Raw genomic sequence first — 22,269 nt, 5'->3', positions numbered from 1 at the left:
AATCAGTTTTTGTAACACTTAATATGTATTTCGGTTTTCCTTTACTTAGCTTAGGATGTAACTTGTGCCAAGTTGGTTGTCCAAGTGTATGCTGCAGCTATCATGAGTTTCCTTGAAGGGAGGAGTCTTCACTTGAAGGAAACCTTCTCATTGGACCTCCAAAAGAAGCTACACATCCAAGGGAAGCTAAGGAGAGGCTACGACATCCCTTAGAGAAGCATTGGAGTTCTTTTGCTTTGTTTAATCTATCTAGTGTGTATTAGCTTAGTTTGTGATTGTAGTAAGTGTTTTAGCTATGTACTACATATAAGCAGCTCAAAACTTCAATGAAAAATCAGATTATTGAGTTGAAAAACAAGCTTACAAACCGTTGTGTTTAAAGACTTAAAACCGAGTGTTTTATGTTCTAACTATTGCACGAACTACTTGGGAGGTAAAACTACAAGTATTTCAATCCAATTAACAAGATTAGAGAGTGATTCACTAGTTTTGTTAGTTAAAAAAACCTTTGATTAGAGAAGAGAGTGGAGATTCACTTCTTTAATTGAAACCGAATCATAAGCTTAAAGAGGAGTCTTTTAGATTATGATTCATTCTATCCTAAACACTACTCTTCATTAGAGGTGTGTTTGTTTCAAGTCCTAAACACTACTCTTCATTAGAGGTGTGTTTGTTTCACTAGCACCAGCCACCCTTGCCTACGCCAACACCAATTCACACCCACACCCACACTCAACCAAAACACCCTCACAACATCCATCCTTCACCAATACAACATTGACAACCACGATTCCAAGACACAATCCAAGAAAATCAACCAATGAACACAACCACATCACAAAAAACAACAATTTACAAGTGCTAACAATAAGATCATAGTAGAAATTTCAAACACGAAAACAACACAACAACAATAAAATCCACATGAAACTTTAACCATACAATCCTCTAAGTTCCACCTAACATGATACTACGTTCTCTAACGCTTTAAACAACCTAAGTTCAAAATCTATACTCTACCGAACTAGAATAACGCTAGTTACCTTTTTCTTGGGAAGATACGCGGTAGAAAGCTTCAAATACTCTAAATGTCAAATAACCACCATCTTCTCCTAAGATCACAAAACAACGATCTCAACGCGCGCTTGAAAAACCGGTGTGAAATAGCTTGAAACCAAGAAATGTGGACTAATTTTGTGAGAGAAAATTTGTGAAAGAAAACTTAAACTTTTCCTCTCCCTTTTCCTTTGTGATAGGCGTGTGAAAAGAGGGTGACAAAGGCCAAGTGCTTTATTTTCAGAAAAATGAAGGTGAAGAGTTGGGATTAATAAGTAGTGTATTAAGGAGGAAAATGAAGTGATAAACCTTTGGTTATCGCAACGTTACAAGAGTTTGAGATAAGCTGTCCAAAACTCTTCGCATACTACAAATAAAATTCAAAATTTTTCGGACCTCCTAACACTAATAATACAATGTACAAAAGCGCTAGTACTGATATGATTACTAAACCAAGAAGTATAATAATCAAAGTATGAATGTAAATCTTGACGAAAAGACTTCAAGAACTCGAACCAACTAGTAAAGAATTCGAACAAGGGATATGGATTTATTCAAGACACTCCAACAAAAAACTCTAAATACTCTTAAAATCACTCCTGAAATTAAGATGTTTAACACTAAGAACTTATCACTCCTGAAAAGTTATTAATGGTTTCAATTGTAAGCTTTAAAACAAACAATCAAGAAGATGTATAAACACAAAATAAACTCTAAGTCTTATTGAAAGAAAACGCCCTCCCTTATATCGGGTACAACTTATGCTATTCTAACTAGGAAAACATAAACTATCCTACTACTAGACTCCTATGACTCCTAAAGATAACATGTACAAGTCACGTGTTTATCTTTTTAAAACATAAAACATAAAACATAAACATAGCAATCCTAACAGAACTAGGATTCTATGTAGCAAGCAAGGAGTAATCCTACTTGAACTAGGATTCCTCTTTACCCCTTTCCACGCCACCATCCATGCCATCATCCAAGTCCCATGTTAGCACACAAGCTAAGACTTGGTTCTTATTCTTGATTTGGAACCCTAAAGTGTCCATGGTCAAGTTAATAGGTTCATGGTTAACAAGTGCCTTTGCATCCATATTATTCTCCCCCTCCACAAAAGAATTTGCCCTCAAATTCTCATCATCATAGTAAGGAGATAGATCACCTACATTGAAAGTAGCACTTACATTCCCAAACTCATCTGGTAAATCAATTTTGTAAGCACTATCTCCAATGACTCCAACAACCTCAAATGGTCCATCAGCTCAAGGCATAAGCTTGTTCTTCCTTTTGCAGAAACCTTTCCTTCCTCAAATGTATCCATACAAGATCACCAACCTTAACTTGTTGTTTGCGCCCCTTGTTAGCTCTTGTCTTGTATTGGATGTTCATCTTTTCAATCCTTGCCTTCACTTGTTCACAAGTTTTGTTGAATGCTTCTAACCTCTTCTTTGCATCCATGTGTATCTCATGTTTAGGTATTGCAACAGAATCAATAGGAAGTAAAGGATTAATACCATACACTACCTCAAATGGTGAATGAGAAGTAGTAGATGAATGTGCTCTATTATAAGCAAATTCTGCATGAGCAAGCTTGATATCCCAATCCTTTTGAGTCTTACAGTAACAACCCAAACCTCCACTAATCTTAATCAACATCGTTTAATCACAACGGAAGCGTTATCAAACTAAGATTTGGACTATTACCATGACAATCTCAAATTATAAGGAAGAGAATATCGAATTACCTCAAAAATATACTTTATACATACTTAATGCATACAAAGCTGTCCTCATAAGAGCTCTTAGGTTACATACACCAAAAACTGACTAAAGTTCAGTAGTCTATCACTTGCTTACTATGTAAACATATGTATATAATCATTCTAATTAATTATTGAAAGTCTATTACAAAAGTAAACACCTTCATCACATATCCTCGTACCAACCTGCATCAAAATCAAACTCTGCCACCCACCGAGTGACAGGCCACAGAAATGACAAAACAATCAGCAAAGCTGAGTACACACTGTATAATAGAAAATACAAGTTTAGGTGTATTTTGAAAACTAACACATAGTTATAATAACGATAATCACCCTTAACTTAGTTACTATGGTTTCACAAAATCAATCGTTTGGCATGAACGCGAGTGGAGAGGGGTACCACGCAGTACCAGCTGTCTCCAAACTAGTGAGGGTCGTCACCCACCCTTTATTGTTATGCTTGCAAGACTTACCCGACATGTCCTATAACGCCAGGAATAGCCCCTCCTGGAAGGCAACAGCTAGGGACTCTACCCGCCCTAACTCGGGGTGCCTATTCATGCCTCACTTTCATATTTATAAAATAAGATATTTAATGGTTTATACTTTAAACCTCAATACTCAAAATCCTTATCAACTCATCCTTAATACTCATACTCTTATCAACTCCTTTCAATTACCCTTACTTTGATAGTTGAGAAGATTTAGGGTTTTCATACTTAAAACTAGTTTTTAACATAATAACTTTGATAGAACTTAACCAATTATGTCTTAGAGACTTAAATAATACTCCAACATCTATTTCATCAAGAGATTACCAATTATCAATTACTATATAAGTTCATGTACTAAGCACATCCCATTTAGAAGCATAATCGTAATGACTTAGTGTATAAGTGTTGTTTAAGTCAATTGAAACATCTCTAATGAACCTTAGCATGTTATACTTATGTAATATACTCAATATACACATAATAATACACATATCATACATAAATTCATTTCATAAACATGCTTTACACAAGAAAGAAACAATCACTTAACTATAAGAGTGGAAAATCTCTAGGTTAAACCAAACTAAGTGTGTACCTTAGCTAAGGATGCTTAAAGCTCACGAAATTCCTTAATTCACTTGGTTAACTACTCCTACAGCTTCCCCTGAATGTATAAAATGCTAAAAGTTAGTTTCAACAAGCTTATAGATATGAAAAACTAAGCTTAAATACAAGAGATGTAAACTGTTGAACTTACGCAACTTATGTGATCTTTGAACAAGGTTTTCTATATGATTTTATGGTCTAAAGGTTGGAACCAAAGCTTGTACAACTCTGTATGGATGTTTAGAAGAGTTCTATGTAGAGAAAAGTGGGTGTCAAAGAGGAGAAAATATGAGAAAGGAGACGAAAACCCAGAACAGCCTTTTATAGCCTGTTCTGGCGGTACCCAAGGAGGAGGGAAAAGTATTCTGGGCAACGTCGGTTTCTTGGAGTTTCTGGGTGATTCTTGCTTGAGGTGTTAGCCTTTGGTGTTGGCTATCATGCATTCAAAGGGCTTTGAGAGATCGACACTTGAGTAGCTGCTAAGCAGCTTTCTTTGAGGATAGGTCTGAGCTGTAATTTCAGCTGGCCAGGTTTTACTATGTAAGCAATTTACCTTATTAAGCCACGTAATTCTTGGGCTTAAATGACCATTTTAACCTTAAGACATCTTAAGCATGTCATATATCAAGTTTGGTTAGGTTCTGAGCTCGGATTCAATCCCGAAAGGCTCTTTAACTGGAAGGTCATCGTTACCCGATAAAACAATCTCATACGATTTTCACAATCTTAATGTTTAAGGCTCTCAAGGACTTTTCAACTTATCTATTGGTTTCCAAAGCTTCTTATCCAATAAGAATGGTAGATCTTACCTACTTTTGCCCTCGTATGGTGTTGGAGAGTATTCTAATCTACTTTAAGCACTACAACCAAATGAAACTTAGCATAACTGATAGTTTCAAGTAACTATCTTCCACCTAGAACCTTAAAATCCTATAACTCTATATGAAGTAGTCAATTAACTTACGTAAAACATATAAGTTAACTAATTAAACATAATATCATAGGAAATACACAGTTAGACTGCTCTGTAGTTACTTTAATACGATCTCATGCTTTAGCACATAATCAGGGTTTTGAGTTAGGGCTTCTTAGGGCTATTACATTCTACCCCTCTTAAAAGAAGTTTCGTCCTCGAAACTTGAAATATTTACCTTATTGGAATAATTGTGGATATCGATCCCGCATATCAGATTCTTTTTCCCAAGTAGCCTCTTCTTCTCCGTGATTAGACCACAACACCTTTACAAGCGGAATTGTTTTCTGTCTTAATACTTTTTCTCGATGGTCTAATATTTGTAACGGTTTTTCTTCATATGTTAATGTCTCATCTATCTTCAGTGGTTCATAGGATAGCACGTGGGATGGGTCATGAATATATTTCCTCAATTGAGACACATGAAACACGTTATGTACTTTGGACAGTTCCACGGGTAGAGCAAGTTCGTATGCTACCTCTCCAACTCTACTCAGAATCTCATATGGACCGACATACTTTGGACTTAGTTTCCCCTTTGCTCCAAATCTTTTCACTCCCCGTGTAGGTGAAATCTTGAGAAATACTTTATCTCCAACTTCAAATTCTAACTTTCTCCTTCTTAAGTCAGCATACTTCTTCTGACGATCTTGTGCCGCTTTCATCTTTTCCTGAATCATTTTAATATGCTCCATTGTCTCTTGAATTAATTCAGGTCCAGTTGATACTTGATAATTTAAGTCATCCCAACATATCGGCATACGACACCTTCGACCGTACAGTGCTTCATAAGGAGCCATTCCAATGCTTGAATGATGGCTATTATTATATGAAAACTCAATTAGTGCTAAATGATCCTCCCATGATCCTTGGAGTTCCATTACACAAGCTCGTAGCATGTCTTCTAGTGTTTGAATTGTTCTTTCTGTCTGTCCATCAGTAGACGGATGAAATGCTGTACTCATATTTAGTCGTGTTCCAAATGCTTCTTGTAACTTCTCCCAAAAATGGGATAGAAAACGAGTATCTCTATCGGAGATGATAGTCCGTGGGGTACCATGCAATCGTATGATCTCTTGAATATATGCATCTGCCATCTGCTTCATTGTCCAAGTAGTCTTCATGGCAATAAATCTACCCGTCTTTGTCAGTCTGTCCACAATCACCCATAGAATTTTTGACTTTCTTGAGCGAGGCAATCCTATGATAAAATCCATAGATACAGAGTCCCACTTCCAATCAGGTATTGGTAAAGGTTGTAGCATCCCTGGCATCTTCCCTCGATCGAATTTAATCTTTTGACATGTCAAACACTTTGCCACAAATCTCGAAGCATCTCGTTTAAGTCCCTTCCACCAAAATGTTTTCTTGAGGTCCTTCACAAGTTTATCTCTTCCTGGGTGAATGGAATAAGGGCTATTATGGGATTCCCTTAAAATTTTATCCTTCAATTCACGTCATCTGGAATACACCATCGATTATGAATCATAATACCTCCATTCTCATGAAGGTGAAAATCAGTAGATTCCCCATTTTCTATCTTACATCTTATGTCATTCAGGAATGGGTCATGTTGTTGTTTCTGAATAATTTCATCGAATAAAGTTGGTTGAATAGTCATTGCATTAAGGATACCTTGAGCTTCTCCTTTTTGTACAATGACTAGGTCTAATCTCCTCATCTCCTCATAAATTTCTTGTGGTACAGAAATGAGTCCATTCACCATTCTTCTAGGATTCGACTTAGAGCATCAGCCACTCGATTGGCTTTTCCTGGATGATATTGGATGTCTATCTCATAGTCCTTGATCAATTCCAACCACCTTCGCTGTCGCATATTTAATTCCTTCTGTGTGAAGATATACTTTAAACTTTTATGATCAGTAAAGATTTTACATGGAACACCATATAGATAGTGTCTCCACAACTTCAAAGCAAATACAACAGCAGCTAACTCCAAATCGTGCACAGGATAATTTCCCTCATAAGGTCTCAATTGTCTAGAGGCATAAGCTATAACTTTCCCTTTCTGCATCAATACACATCCCAACCCTTCTTTGATGCATCACTGTATATCTCGTATTCCTCCTTATCAGTCGGCAGGGTTAACACGGGTGCGCTAGTTAGCTTTCGCTTCAATTCTTGATCGAAAAGCTTTCTCACATTTTTCCGACCATTGGAATTTCACATTTTTCCGTATCAGTGATGTAATAGGTAGGGAAATCCTTGAAAAGTTATCCACAAACTTCCTATAATACCCTGCTAACCCATAAAACTCCGTACTTCTGAAATATTTGTTGGTACTGGCCATTCCACAATCGCCTTTATCTTCTCAGGATCAACCATCACTCCCTCTTTTGAAATTACATGCCCTAAGAATGATACTTCAGATAACCAAAATTACACTTACTTAACTTAGCATATAACTTCTTTTCTCTCAGTACATTTAATACTATCCGTAAATGATCCTCGTGGTCTCTTTTATTCTTCGAATACACTAGTATATCATCAATAAAGACCACTACGAATTGATCTAAATAAGCTTAAAATATCTCTGCATTAAATCCATAAATGCAGCTGGAGCATTTGTCAACCCAAAAGGCATTACCACAAACTCATAATGACCATATCTTGTTCTAAACGTTATTTTAGAAATATCTTCATCAGCAATCCTCATTTGATGGTATCCTGATCTCAAATCTATCTTGGAGAAAACCTCAACACCTTTTAACTGGTCAAATAAATCATCTATTCTAGGAAGAGGATATCTATTCTTGACTGTAATTTTATTAATCTCCTTGTAATCTATAGACAGTCTCATTGTTCCATCTTTCTTCTTAACGAATAACACAGGGGCTCCCCATGGAGATACACTTGGTCTAATGTATCCCTTCTGCAACAACTCCTCTAATTGTTTCTTTAATTCAACCATCTCTGCAGGGGCCATACGGTATGGACTTCTGGAAATAGGCGTAGCTCCTGGCACTAAATCGATGTGAAAGTTCACTACACGTCTAGGGGGTAATCCAGGTAATTCTTCCGGAAATACATCTGGGAATTCCTTCACTATCAGAATTTCTTCTACTTTTAAAGGACTTGTGATTGTGTCAATTACATGGCACAAATAAGCATTTCTCCCTCTTCTTACCTCCTTAGCAATCTTCATCATGGAAACAATTTTCACTCTCGATTTCTTCATAACTCCTTGATATACGATTTTACCACCTTATGGAGTTTTTAACTGGATCGTCTGTGCTTCACATTCAATTACAGCTTTATATTTACTAAGCCAGTCCATTCCCAAAATTAACTTGTAACAGCCCAAACCTCTACTAATCTTAATCAACATCGTTTAATCACAACGGAAGCGTTATCAAACTAAGATTTGGACTATTACCATGACATTCTCAAATTATAAGGAAGAGAGTATCGAATTACCTCAAAAATATACTTTATACAACATTCTTTACATAAATTCTCACACTTAACTCGTAAACCATCAGGAAGGTCTATTGCTAAGTCAATTTTTGACTGCTTTGGGGTTGGATTCAATCTTTTAAGCAACGAATGGGATATAAAGGAGTTGGATGCTCCAAAATCAAAAAGAACATATGCAGGTACATAATTCACAAGGAAAGTTCCGGAGATTACATTACCTCCATCTTTAACAAGTTCAGCCTCCCCGCTTCCATTGGCATCCAGATTATCATTTTCGACAAACTCGGGTTGTGCCTCTTCTTCAGTGCCCATGGCATACATTCTTCCAGCTACCTTCCCTGGATTGGCATACGATCCTCTTTGATTATTGCGATTGAAAGTCGATGCACCTTGGTTCCCTTTTGCATTACTCATTCCGAATCTGCTTGGTCCAGTTTGTGTTCTTATATATCCAGCTTCCTTCACATTCTTCTTAGTCGTTTCAGGGCAGTCTTTAGCAATGTGCCCAGGTTTCTTGCACTCAAAACATATAGACTTTCCTTCACAATTCCTTCCAAAATGCATCCTTCCACATCGAAAACATCCTCGATTTTTGGGTTGAGTAGGTTGTTGAAAGTTTGGCGTACGTACAATCGGTTGAACAACTCGAGGCTTCTTACTTTTCTCTTCTTCCTCGCTACCAAAATTCCTTCTTTTGTTTATTTCGTTCTCTTTTTCACTAATCCTTTCTTGCGCCAATGCTCTATCATATAATTCTTGAAAATTGATACAATGTCCAACTCTCTTCTGATAAGTGAAATTCAATCCTTCGAAAGACCGTGTCACCTTGAACTTTTCCGACTTCACTAAGTCAGGTGCGAATCGGGATAGCTCGACAAACTTCGCCGTATATTCTACTATCGACATCTTACCCTGACGTAAGGTAAGGAATTAACACTCCTTCTTAGTCTGAAGTGCTGGAGGATAAAACCTTTCCCGTAATTTCTCAAGGAACTTATCCCAAGTAAAATCAGGTCGTTGAGCAATATTTTTCACAGTCTTCCACCAATATCTGCTTGTCCATCTAAATAGAATGATGCTAACTTCACTCTTAGATTGGTTGGACAATTCACCATATCCAGGAGTTTTTCCATATAAGCGATCTAATCCTCGAACTTTACTGGATCAGGTTCCCATCATAAGTCCTAGGATTGTGTGATGCTAACCTTTTATAAAACTTTCCCTCATCATCTGTATCCTTATTTGCCTGGTTATTCTCCAACAGATTCAACAATCGGGTATTCATATTTTCTAACTAGTTAATTCTAGCCTCCATTTGGTGAGTTGAGTCAGGAGATCCTGATGATGAAGCACTAGCTCTAGTTCCTACCATCCTAATTAAAGAAAATGAAATACTATTACCTTCCCGCTTATTAAATTAAGCACATAACATAAAAGTAAAGTAAAGAACAATCACATAAGCACACCAAAATTTGCTCTTATATAGAAGCATATAGTTTCAACTTATACAACCATATCCGAGTAATCAATAATACTAGCTACATATGTATATACTATTTACATTAGTTAATACTACTATATTCTAATACATATACAAGACTCATAGGCCCAAAAGTTAGTATACTTATATATATCCTAACATCATATACCCAAAAAAAAAAGATCATTTTCACTTTAAGTTCCTTCCAACAATCTAATCTAGTCGAAAAGTATCTTGTACGTAACCGCTGTCACTACTACTCCCTGAATCTATCTGTCCTGGTTTGAAATCCGAATCGTAACTTGAGCTACCCTCATAAGAGTAACTGATTTCATCTTCGATATCTTCATCTCCTTCTATGTTCTGATCTTCTATTCCGTCACTTCTATCTCAACCTCTTCTATTTCCATTTCCGGATCCTCCTCTTCAATTTCTTCACTATCAGAACTAATATTTATATACTCAATTTCCTTATGGTCTTTCTCGGGCTGATTAACTTCTTCAACCCCGCTTTTAGTTATCCTACTAGGACCTGCTTCATCCTCAAACTTCCTCTTTTTAGGAGGCACTTCCTTATTCTTGTTACCACCACCCATTCTAGCATTCTCCCAGTCTATTTGAGCCTCTACTTCCTTCATTTTCCTAGTCTTATACTCTTCATATGATATGATAGTACCCTCTTTTCTCCCCTTACGATCCACTTCTTGGATCCTCCTATAAACTTCCTCAACCGTGACATTCCATTGTATCAACTTCTTGTCTATCGTAACATAGTCGATTTCTGACCCCCTTAATTCTCTGTCAGGAATATAATAGTCTAATATCTTCCAGTATTCTTCCATAAGATCTCTCCATGGATCATTCAAAGGCAAAGTCTTTACTAATGTATAAGCTTGAACTTCCGGACGAGCATATGGGTTTTCTTCTCCCCGGCCCATTACTTGATTATATTCCACAATTGCCTTCATTACTTGTCTTGCACAAGCAGGTGCATCAGTATAACATAAGCTAGCAGAGAATAGAGTGTCTAGTTCACGAACCCCTGGAATATCATTATTGGCTCCCCTCTACTTCCTGGATTCATCTACATCATCAAAACATAACATCAATTAACAACTAGTCCAACTCAAACTTCATAGTAATCACCTTATAATAACATAGAATAGTCATACTTATACATTCTAATGTCTTAATTTAGCTCGGATACCACTTGTAACAGCCCAAACCTCCACTAATCTTAATCAACATCGTTTAATCACAACGGAAGCGTTATCAAACTAAGATTTGGACTATTACCATGACATTCTCAAATTATAAGGAAGAGAATATCGAATTACCTCAAAAATATACTTTATACATTACTTAATGCATACAAAGCTGTCCTCATAAGAGCTCTTAGGTTACATACACCAAAAACTGACTAAAGTTCAGTAGTCTATCACTTGCTTAGCTATGTAAACATATGTATATAGATGTCATTACTTAATTTACATTATTGAAAGTCTATTACAAAAGTAAACACCTTCATCACATATCCTCGTACCAACCTGCATCAAAATCAAACTCTGCCACCCACCGAGTGACAGGCCACAGAAATGACAAAACAATCAGCAAAGCTGAGTACACACTGTATAATAGAAAATACAAGTTTAGGTGTATTTTGAAAACTAACACACAGTTATAATAACAGATAATCACCCTTAACTTAGTTACTATGGTTCCACAAAATCAATCGTTTGGCATGAACGCGAGTGGAGAGGGGTACCACGCAGTACCAGTTGTCTCCAAACTAGTGAGGGTCGTCACCCAGCCTTTTATTGTTATGCTTGCAAGACTTACCCGAACATGTCCTATAACGCCAGGAATTAGCCCCTCCTGGAAGGCAACAGCTAGGGACTCTACCCGCCCTAACTCGGGGTGCCTATTCATGCCTCACTTTCATATTTAAAAAAATAAGATATTTAATGGTTTATACTTTAAACCTCAATACTCAAAATCCTTATCAACTCATCCTTAATACTCATAACTCTTATCAACTCCTTTCAATTATTCCCTTACTTTGATAGTTGAGAAGATTTAGGGTTTTCATACTTAAAACTAGTTTTTAACATAATAACTTTGATAGAACTTAACCAATTATGTCTTAGAGACTTAAATAATACTCCAACATCTATTTAATCAAGAGATTACCAATTATTAATTACTATATAAGCTCATGTACTAAGCACATCCCATTTAGAAGCATAATCGTAATGACTTAGTGTATAAGTGTTGTTTAAGTCAATTGAAACATCACTAATGAATCTTAGCATGTTATACTTATGTAATATACTCAATATACACATAATAATACACATATCATAAATAAATTCATTTCATAAACATGCTTTACACAAGAAGGAAACAATCACTTAACTATAAGAGTGGAAATCTCTAGATTAAACCAAACTAAGTGTGTACCTTAGCTAAGGATGCTTAAAGCTCACGAAATTCCTTAATTCACTTGGTTAACTACTCCTACAGCTTCCCCTGAATGTATAAAATGCTAAAGATTAGTTTCAACAAGCTTATAGATATGAAAAACTAAGCTTAAATACAAGAGATGTAAATTGTTGAACTTACAACAACTTATGTGATCTTTGAACAAGGTTTTCTATATGATTTTATGGTCTAAAGGTTGGAACCAAAGCTTGTAAAACTATGTATGGATGTTTAGAAGAGTTATATGTAGAGAAAAGTGGGTGTCAAAGAGGAGAAAATATGAGAAAGGAGACGAAAACCCAGAACAGCCTTTTATAGCCTGTTCTGGCGGTACCCAAGGAGGGGGGAAAAGTAATCTGGGCAACGTCGGTTTCTTGGAGTTTCTGGGTGATTCTTACTTGAGGTGTTAGCCTTTGGTGTTGGCTATCATTCATTAAAAGGGCTTTGAGAGATCGACACTTGAGTAGCTGCTAAGCAGCTTTCTTTGAGGATAGGTCTGAGCTGTAATTTCAGCTGGCCAGGTTTTACTATGTAAGCAATCTACCTTATCAAGCCACGTAATTCTTGGGCTTAAATGACCATTTTAACCTTAAGACATCTTAAGCATGTCATATATCAAGTTTGGTTAGGTTCTAAGCTCGGATTCAATCCCGAAAGGCTCTTTAACTGGAAGGTCATCGTTACCCGATAAAACAATCTCCATACGATTTTCACAATCTAAATGTTTAAGGCTCTCAAGGACTTTTCAACTTATCTATTGGTTTCCAAAGTCTTCTTATCCAATAAGAATGGTAGATCTTACCTACTTTTGCCCTCGTATGGTGTTGGAGAGTATTCTAATCTACTTTAAGCACTACAACCAAATGAAACTTAGCATAACTGATAGTTTCAAGTAACTATCTTCCACCCAGAACCTTAAAATCCTATAACTCTATATGAAGTAGTCAATTAACTTACGTAAAACATATAAGTTAACTAATTAAACATAATATCATAGGAAATACACAGTTAGACTGCTTTGTAGTTACTTTAATACGATCTCATGCTTTAGCACATAATCAGGGTTTTGAGTTAAGGCTTCTTAGGGCTATTACACTTACTCACCAATCCCCTTAGCAAAGTTCCCAAGGTGCGATTTGTTACCTCAGTTTGACCATCTGTTTGAGGATGATGACTTGTATTAAAGAGTAACTTAGTACCTAGCATGCGCCACAAACACCTCCAAAAATGACTTAGGAATTCAGAATCTCTATCAGATACAATGCTCCTTGGTATTCCATGTAGTTTAATGATCTCTCTAAAGTATAAATCAGCTACATGTGAGGCATCATCAGTTTTATGCATAGGAACAAAGTGAGCCATCTTAGAGAAACGATCCACTACCACCATAATGACATCTTTCCCTCTTTGAGTTCGAGGCAACCCTACTATAAAATCCATGCTCACACTATTATCCCATGGTTGATGAGGACTAGTAAAGGTGTATAGAGACCTTTATGGAAAGTACTCTTAGATTTTGACAAGTAGCACAATGTGTACCACCAAGTGCACATCTTTTACCATGTGTGGCCAATAGAAGTTTTCTTGTAATGTATCAAGGGTCTTTTTCACTCCAAAATGTCCAACAACTCCTCCACTATGAACCTCCCTTACTAGAAGCCTTCTCACATCACACTTAGGCACACATAACTTGTTGCCTTTGAAAAGAAAACCTTCATGTAGCACATAAGGACCTTCTTGTCGAGCCATTTTCTCTTTGAAATCCACATCTTCTTTGTATAACTCCTTTAGATGTGCGAACCCTAGGACTTGTGCATCCACAATGGTTAACAAATAAGAACGCCTAGACAATGCATCTGCCACTATGTTTGTCTTACCTTCTTTATACTTTGAAGAAAATGTGAATGATTGAAGAACTCCACCCACTTAGCATGTCTATGATTGACCTTTTGTTGGCCATGAATGTACTTTAATGCTTCATGATCAGAATGAAGAATGAAAGGTTTTGGTCTAAGATAATGTGACCAATGATCTAATGCTCGAACAATGGCATAAAATTCTCTATCATAGTTAGAATAATTGAGCTTAGCTCCACTCAATTTCTCACTAAAGTATGAAATTGGCCTCTTTCTTGCAATAGAACACTCCAATCCCTACTCCACTTGCATCCATTCCACCTCAATTAGTTTATGGAAATTAGGTAATGCTAAAACAGGAGCACAACATAGTTTACCTTTTATATCTTCCAATGCTTGTTGTGCTAAGGAAGTCCAAGTAAACTCGCCTTTCTTCATCAATTCTGTGATAGGTTCCATGATAGAAGAAAAATTTCTAATGAACCTCCTATAAAAGGATGCCAAACCATGAAAGCTTCGACATTCAGACACATTCTTGGGTGCTATCCAAGATGAAATTGCTTTCACTTTATCAGGATCAACATGTACTCCTTCTTGTGACACAATGTACCCCAAAAACGCCACCTTGTTTACAAGGAACTCACACTTTTCTAGCTTTCCATAAAGTTTTTGTTCTTTTAATTTCATGAAGAGATGGCGCAAGTGAACCAAATGTTCTTCCACACTCTTGCTATAGATTAGTATATCATCCAAATAAACAACCACAAATTTATTAAGGAAAGGACGAAGTACCTCATTCATTAGCCACATAAAGGAACTAGGCGCATTGCATAAGCCAAAGGGCATGACCATCCATTCATACAACCCTTGCTTTGTCTTGAAGGCTATTTTCCACTCATCTCCTTCCCTAATCCTCATTTGATGATATCCACTTCGAAGATCAATCTTAGAAAAGATTGAAGCACCATGTAATTCATCCAACATATCCTCTAATCTAGGCATAGGAAACTTATATTTCACTGTGATGTTGTTTACTGCTCTACTATCTATGAACGTCCTCCATGTTCCATTTTTCTTAGGAACTAACAAAGCTGGCACAACACATGGACTCATACTTTCCCTTACATAGCCTCTTTCAATTAGTTCTTCAATTTGGCGTTGCAACTCCTTTGAAGCTACTGGATCACACCTATAAGCAGGTTTGTTAGGTAATGGTGCGCCAGGAACAAGATCAATAGCATGTTCTATCCCTCTTAGAGGTGGAAGTCCTTGTGGTAACTCCTCTGGAAAGACACCTTTGAATTCATGCATCAAAGCTTCAAGTTGATCATTGTTAGGTACCTTGATACTTGTAGCCACTTGCCTCACAACCAAAGCATAACCTTCTTCCTCTACTTCATGCTCGAATTCTTTTGCATTTAGGGTGTAACTTGGTGTCTTAGGTTGTTGTTTAGGCGCCACTTGAGTAGGGTTTAGAGGATGTAATCTAACCCTTTTTGAACCAACCAATACAGAATAGACATTGGAGTCCCCTTCATGAATAACCTTCCTATCAAATTGCCATGGTCTTCCAAGTAGAAGATGGCATGCACTCATAGGTAATATATCACACCATAGCTCATCTTTATAGCTTCCAATAGAGAATGAAATAAGTGCTTGTTTCTTCACCCTTATGCCAGTGCTATCATCCAACCAACTCAACTTGTAGGGTTTAGGGTGTGCCCTTGTGATGAGATTGAGTTTAGACACCACTTCAGCTGCAATAACATTAGTGCAAGAACCACTATCTATTATTACATTACATGTATATTCACCTACCTTGCATCTGGTATGGAAAATATTCTCCCTTTGTACCATGTTAGGTGTATGATCCACATGTAAGGTGCGCCTAACCACTCCAATAAGCCTTATATCATCTTCTGCAAAAGCATCCTCTTCTTCATCATCTTCTCCCATGCTTTGCTCCTCTTCAGGGATGAATTCATACATGCTTTCTTCTTCTTGTAAGGCTAAGTATTGCCTCATGGTAAGTGCTTTCTTGGTAGGGCAATTTCTTGCTATGTGTCCTCTTCCTTGACACTTGAAGCATTTTCTCAACTCCTCAAACTTCTCCTTAGGCACGGCCACTTTAATTTTCTCCATAGTAGTGTCCTCCTTAGGTGTAGTGCTAGTTTTAGGACTTTCGGACCACCTTGTATAGGAAGTAGTAGCCTTTCCTTTTGTGTTAGGATCATACCTAGGTGTGTATGTTCCCTTAGGTTTCTCTTCCTTGTTATGCTCTTCAAACTTCATAGCTAACTTAGTCACATCCTCGAAAGAATGGTAAGTAGAAACTTCAACCCTCTTGGCTATGTTTCTATTCAAGCCTTTAATGTACCTTGTTGTTTTGTGCATATATTTCTCTTCTATATCACATATAAGGCCTAGCTTCTCAAACTCCATAGTATATTCATGTACACTTAGATTATTTTAGCTTATTGATGTAAGTCTTATGAACTGCTTTTGTTCATAATCATTCGGCAAAAACTTATCTTTAAGCTTCCCCTTCAACTTCTCCCAACTACATAGCTTGGCTTTGTTTTTCTTGGCTCTTTGTGCGTGCAATCCTTCTAGCCAAATTCCAGCATATTTCGTGAGTCTTATGGCAGCCACCTTGAACTTCTTTCGATCATCGATACCCCTATACTCACTCACCTTTTCTAGTTGGCGAATTCACTCCAACAAGTCCTCAGGCTTGCCTTCACCAGTGTAGTCATCAAGCTTCAATCCTTTATCATCTGGATAGGCGTTCTTGGATGGATTTGATTCACCTTCATCCCCTTCATCCTCCGGATGTATGCCTATATATGACACACTATTGGGATTGAGTTTCTTGGTGATTATGTCGGCAATAGCATCGAGTCTTGTCTCCATCCTCCCTATGTGATGTCGTGACTCGGTTTGTGATTTTGCTAACTCACTCATCTGTGTGCGTGTCTCAGTTGAAGCACGAGCCAACTCACTCATAGCCATAGTAAGTTTGTCCATCTCGGACGCCATGGTTAAGGTGTCTCCAAGTACCTCCCACACCTTTCTTGATCCTAAAGATTGGATCTTGCTGCAATCTTGGATGTACAAAGTGGAATCTTGAATGGCTTACCCCTTCTTGAACCTTGTCGTGGCAATCTTGAAGTGTCAAGATTGGTTCTTGGTGACCAAAGATCAAATCTTGCAATGTTCGAACCTTTCCTTCTTTCTTTGCCCTCGGATCTTTCTTGATATGAGAATCCTTTCTATCCTCTCCTCACTGGAAAACTGATACCACTTGATATGATTACTAAACCAAGAAGTCTAATAATCAAAGTATGAATGTAAATCTTGAAGAAAAGACTTCAAGAACTCGAACTAACTAGTAAAGAATTCGAACAAGGGATATGGATTTATTCAAGAACACTCCTGAACCTTGAATAAAAACTCTAAACACTCTTAAAATCACTCCTGAAATTAAGATGTTTAACACTAAGAACTTATCAGTCCTGAAAAGTTATTAATGGTTTCAATTGTAAGCTTTAAAACAAACAATCAAGAAGATGTATAAACACAAAATAAACTCTAAGTCTTATTGAAAGAAAACGCCTCCCCTTATATAGGGTACAACTTATGCTATTCTAACTAGGAAAACATAAAATTATCCTACTCCTACTTTACTTTAGACTCCTAATTAGACTCCTAAAGATAACATGTACAAGTCACATGTTTATCTTTTTAAAACATAAAACATAAACATAGCAATCCTAACAGAACTAGGATTCTATGTAGTAAGCAAGGAGTAATCCTACTTGAACTAGGATTCCTCTTTACCCCTTTCCACGCCACCATCCATGCCATCATCCAAGTTCCATGTTAGCACACAAGCTAAGACTTGGTTCTTGTTCTTGATTTGGAACCCTAAAGTGTCCATGGTCAAGTTAATAGGCTCATGGTTAACAAGTGCCTTTGCATCCATATCAAGTACCATATACATTTCAGACACCCATTAAAACGTTCAAAAATAAAATGTATAGGTATATATATATATATATATATATATATATATATATATATATATATATTTTCAAGATTAAAATTTATAAACACTAACGTAATACAAATATGCACGCAATACTCTACCACATTTTACACCCGGCACACACACGAGTACTACATTGTCCGTTTCATATGAACAATGCAGACAACTACATTATACGACTAACAACAATGCCACACTAATCAAACACACATTATAACCATTGAACAATGTCGACAAAAATAATGTAGATGTAGAATATATATATATATATATATATATATATATATATATATATATATATATATAATATATATATATATATATATATACTTTCCGAAAATAATTTAGTAAAAATATAATTTATCACTCAGTAATAATAATTAACACGCGAAAATTTCAAAGAAATTTCGGGGTGTTACAATCTCCCCTCCTTAAGAAAAAGTTCGTCCTCGAACTTAAAATAACAAGGAAATACCTGAACAAAAAGCTCGGATACTTGAGCCTCATCGACCTCCGTTCCCAAGTGGCTTCCTCGTACTTTTGGTTTCTCCAAAGCACCTAAACCAAGGGTATCACCTTTCTTCTCAGAGCACGATTCTGACGGTCCAAGATCTGAACAGGTCGCTCCTCAAAAGTCATATTCGGCTCAATAAGACGACTCTATAGGAATGACATGAGACGGATCGCTGCGATACCTCCGCAACTGCGACACATGGAACACATCGTGCACCCTCGACAACTCAGGGGGCATAGCCAATCTGTAAGCCACCTCCCCAATCCTCTCGAGAATCTCATAGGGCCAACATACTTCGGGCTTAATTGCCTTTTTGCCCAAATCTCGCCACTCCCTTCATCGGAGATACCTTCAACAGCACCTTATCTCCCACGGTGAAAGAAATAGGCTTCGACGCAAGTCTGCATAAGACCTCTGCCTATCTGAGCAGCCTTCATTCTAGCCTGAATCACCTTTACTTGCTCAACGTATCTTGGATCAAGTCGGCCCAACACCAACGATCACTTATGTCGCTCCAACAAGTAGGACTCGACACTTTCGCCCATACAAGGCCTCATAAGGAGCCATCTGAATGCTAGCATGGTAACTGTTGTTGTAAGAGAACTCTACGGAATTCAATGACTTCAACCAAGACTCTTGAAATTCCAAAGCACAAGCACAGAGCATATCCTCCAGAGTCTAAATAGTCCTCTGTTTGCCCATCCGTAGCAGCATGGAAAGCAGTACTCAACTTCAACCTAGTACCAAATGCTTCTTGTAGAGCAATCCAGAAATGAGACAAAAATCTAGGGTCCCGATCAGATACTATATCCTTCGGAACACCATGCAATCGAATGATTTCATTAGCGTAAGCTTCCGCTAACTCTTCCATAGACCAAGTATTCTTCATCGGAATAAACCGAGCACCTTAGTCAATCGGTCCACAATCACCCACACGCATTCTTCCACCAGCAGCTCTCGGAAGACCCATAACAAAGTCCATCGAGATAGAATCAACTTCCAGCGGGAATTGGTAATGTTGTAGCAAACCACCTGGTCTTGATGCTCGATCTTGACTTTTGACACACCAGACACCTAGCCACAAATTCGGCCACTTCCCTCTTCACAAGGCCACCAGAAATTAGCCTTGAGATCCTTGTAAAGCTTATCACCCCAGGATGAACAGAATAGGGAGTACAATGAGCTTCTTCGAGAATCTTCTTCTTAAGCTCAAGTCATTAGGCACACACCAACGACCATAAATTTAGACCTCCCTCGGAATCGACTTCGAAATTTTCGGCTCGACCCTGAGCCTTAGCTTCACGGATCTTCTCCAACTTAGGATCATAATTCTGCTTCTCTCGCAACTCTTGGAACAAGGCAGGCTCGACACTCATAGCACAAGAGTTTCTACCGAACCCTGAGGTACCACCTCGATTTCAAGCTTCCGAAATTCATCACATAAGTCTCTCGGCGGAATTCTAACCGCATTAAGAGAATGCTTCGACTTACGGCTGAGAGCATCCGCAACCACATTAGCTTTCCCTCATGGTAATCAAGCTGCAGATCGTAATCCTTGATCAGCTCCAACCACTCCTCTGCCTCATATTCAAATCCTTTGAGTGAAGATGTACTTGAGGCTTTTGTGGTCGGTAAACACCCTACATGAAACCCATACAGTAGTGTCGCCAGATTTTAAGAGCAACACCACAGCAGCCAACTCCAAATCATGAGTAGGGTAATTTTTCATGCACCTTCAACTGCCTGGATGCATACGCCACCACTTTCCCTTGTTGCATAAGAACACAACCCAACTCGAGCTTCGATGCGTCACTATATACTTCAAACCCAACCCCTTCAGTAGGCAAGGTCAGAACAGGAGCGGTAGTGAGGCACTTCTTCAATTCTTGGAATGCTTTTTCACACTCTTCGGACCACAGGAACTTGCTCTCCTTCTTCATCAATTTAGTCAACGGCTGAGCTATCCTTGAGAAATCCTTAACAAACCTCCGATAGTAACCAGCAAGACCAAGGAAACTCCGGATCTGGAAACATTTTAGGACTCTAATCCACCACAGCTCTAACCTTAGAAGGATCACCATAACTCCATCCTTGCTGATAACATGGCCTAGGAACGACACCTCCTTCAGCCAGAACTCACACTTGGAGAACTTTGCAAACCATTTCTGTTGCCTCAGAATACCCAAGATCAACCTCAGATGCCTTCTCATGCTCTTCTTCATTCTTAGAGTACACCAGGATATCGTCGATAAAAACAACTACACACGAATCCAGGAACTCATGGAAAGAGCGGTTCATCTGATCCATGAATACAGCAGGGGCATTAGTAAGACCAAAGGCATGCACAAACTCATAGTGCCCATATCTTGTTCGGAAAGCGGTCTTAGGAATATCCTCCTTCTTCACCGGAATCTGGTGATAACCTGACCTCAATCTATCTTGAGAATACTCCCGCACCCTTTACTGGTCAAACAGATCCTCAATGCGGGGCAAGGGATACCGATTCTTGATAGTCACCTTGTTCAATTCCGATAATCGATGCAAAGCCGCATACTCCCATCTTTCTTTTGACAAACAGAACAGGAGCACCCCACGGCGAGACACTTGGCCTAATAAATCCCTTATCAATCAATTCTTGCAACTGAGTCTTCAACTCTTGCAACTCAGCAGGCGCCATCCTATACGGGGCCTTTGACAGAGGAGCAGTACCAGGAGTCAAGTCAATGCTGAACTCAACTTCTCTTTCGGGGGGATACCCGGTAGCTCATCAGGAAAAACGTCCGGATACTCACGGACAACAGGGAATGTCCTCTAACTTCGCTTCTTGGGTCAAATCTTTCACCATACAGAGGAACACTTGCTCCCTTTCTGAGGAGCCTTTGCATTTTGAGAGCAGATACGATCTTTACCCCTTCTTCAACACCACTCCACTATAGGAGATACGCTTGCCAACGGACTACGAAGAGTCACTTTTTGATCGCGGCAATGAATCTGAGCACGATACTTAACAACCAGTCCATGCCCAAAATAACATCAAACTCGACCATGGAAATGCCTTGAGATCGGCAGGCAGATCAATACCCAACACAGAGATAGGCACTCCACAATACTCGGCCAAACAAGGGTAATTCTCACCGAAGGTAGAGAAATAAGAGTTCGAATAGGAGAACTCGAAGTCAAATTAGCTTTCTTGGCAAAGAATTAGACACCAAGACACGAAGCACCAGAATCAAACAACACAGAAGCAGGAACAGAATTAACAAGAAAGGTACCAGAGATGACGTCGGGATGAACATCGGCGTCGGAATGAGTCATACTGTAAACCCGATTCTTTGGCGGAGCAATGACTAGGAGGAACAGGGGGCTTAGCTGTAGCCCTCGGATTCTTGGGACACTCATAACTCTTGTGACCCGCTTCCCTACAATAGAAGCAAACAATGGTAGCACCCTCACAATCCTTCCCCGGATGCACAAGCTTCTCACACCTCCGACATTTGGACGGATCAAAACCCTGCCTTGAACTGGAGCCTTGGTATCCACCACGGAAACTCGACT

At 38.3% G+C, this 22,269-nt stretch overlaps 1 protein-coding gene across 1 annotated transcript; it reads right to left on the bottom strand.

Moving 5' to 3' along the window:
- Positions 1 to 8,290: 8,290 nt before the first annotated feature.
- LOC125494734 (uncharacterized) lies at positions 8,291 to 8,899 on the bottom strand. The gene has a single exon (XM_048638494.1). It carries the CDS (start codon positions 8,897 to 8,899, stop codon positions 8,291 to 8,293), a length of 609 nt encoding a protein of 202 aa, XP_048494451.1.
- Between the last annotated feature and the right edge of the window lie 13,370 nt (positions 8,900 to 22,269).

The sequence above is a fragment of the Beta vulgaris genome, chromosome 2, assembly GCF_026745355.1.
Source record: "Beta vulgaris subsp. vulgaris cultivar EL10 chromosome 2, EL10.2, whole genome shotgun sequence".
NCBI lineage: Eukaryota > Viridiplantae > Streptophyta > Magnoliopsida > Caryophyllales > Amaranthaceae > Beta > Beta vulgaris.
This window is presented reverse-complemented; position numbering and strand designations above follow the sequence as displayed.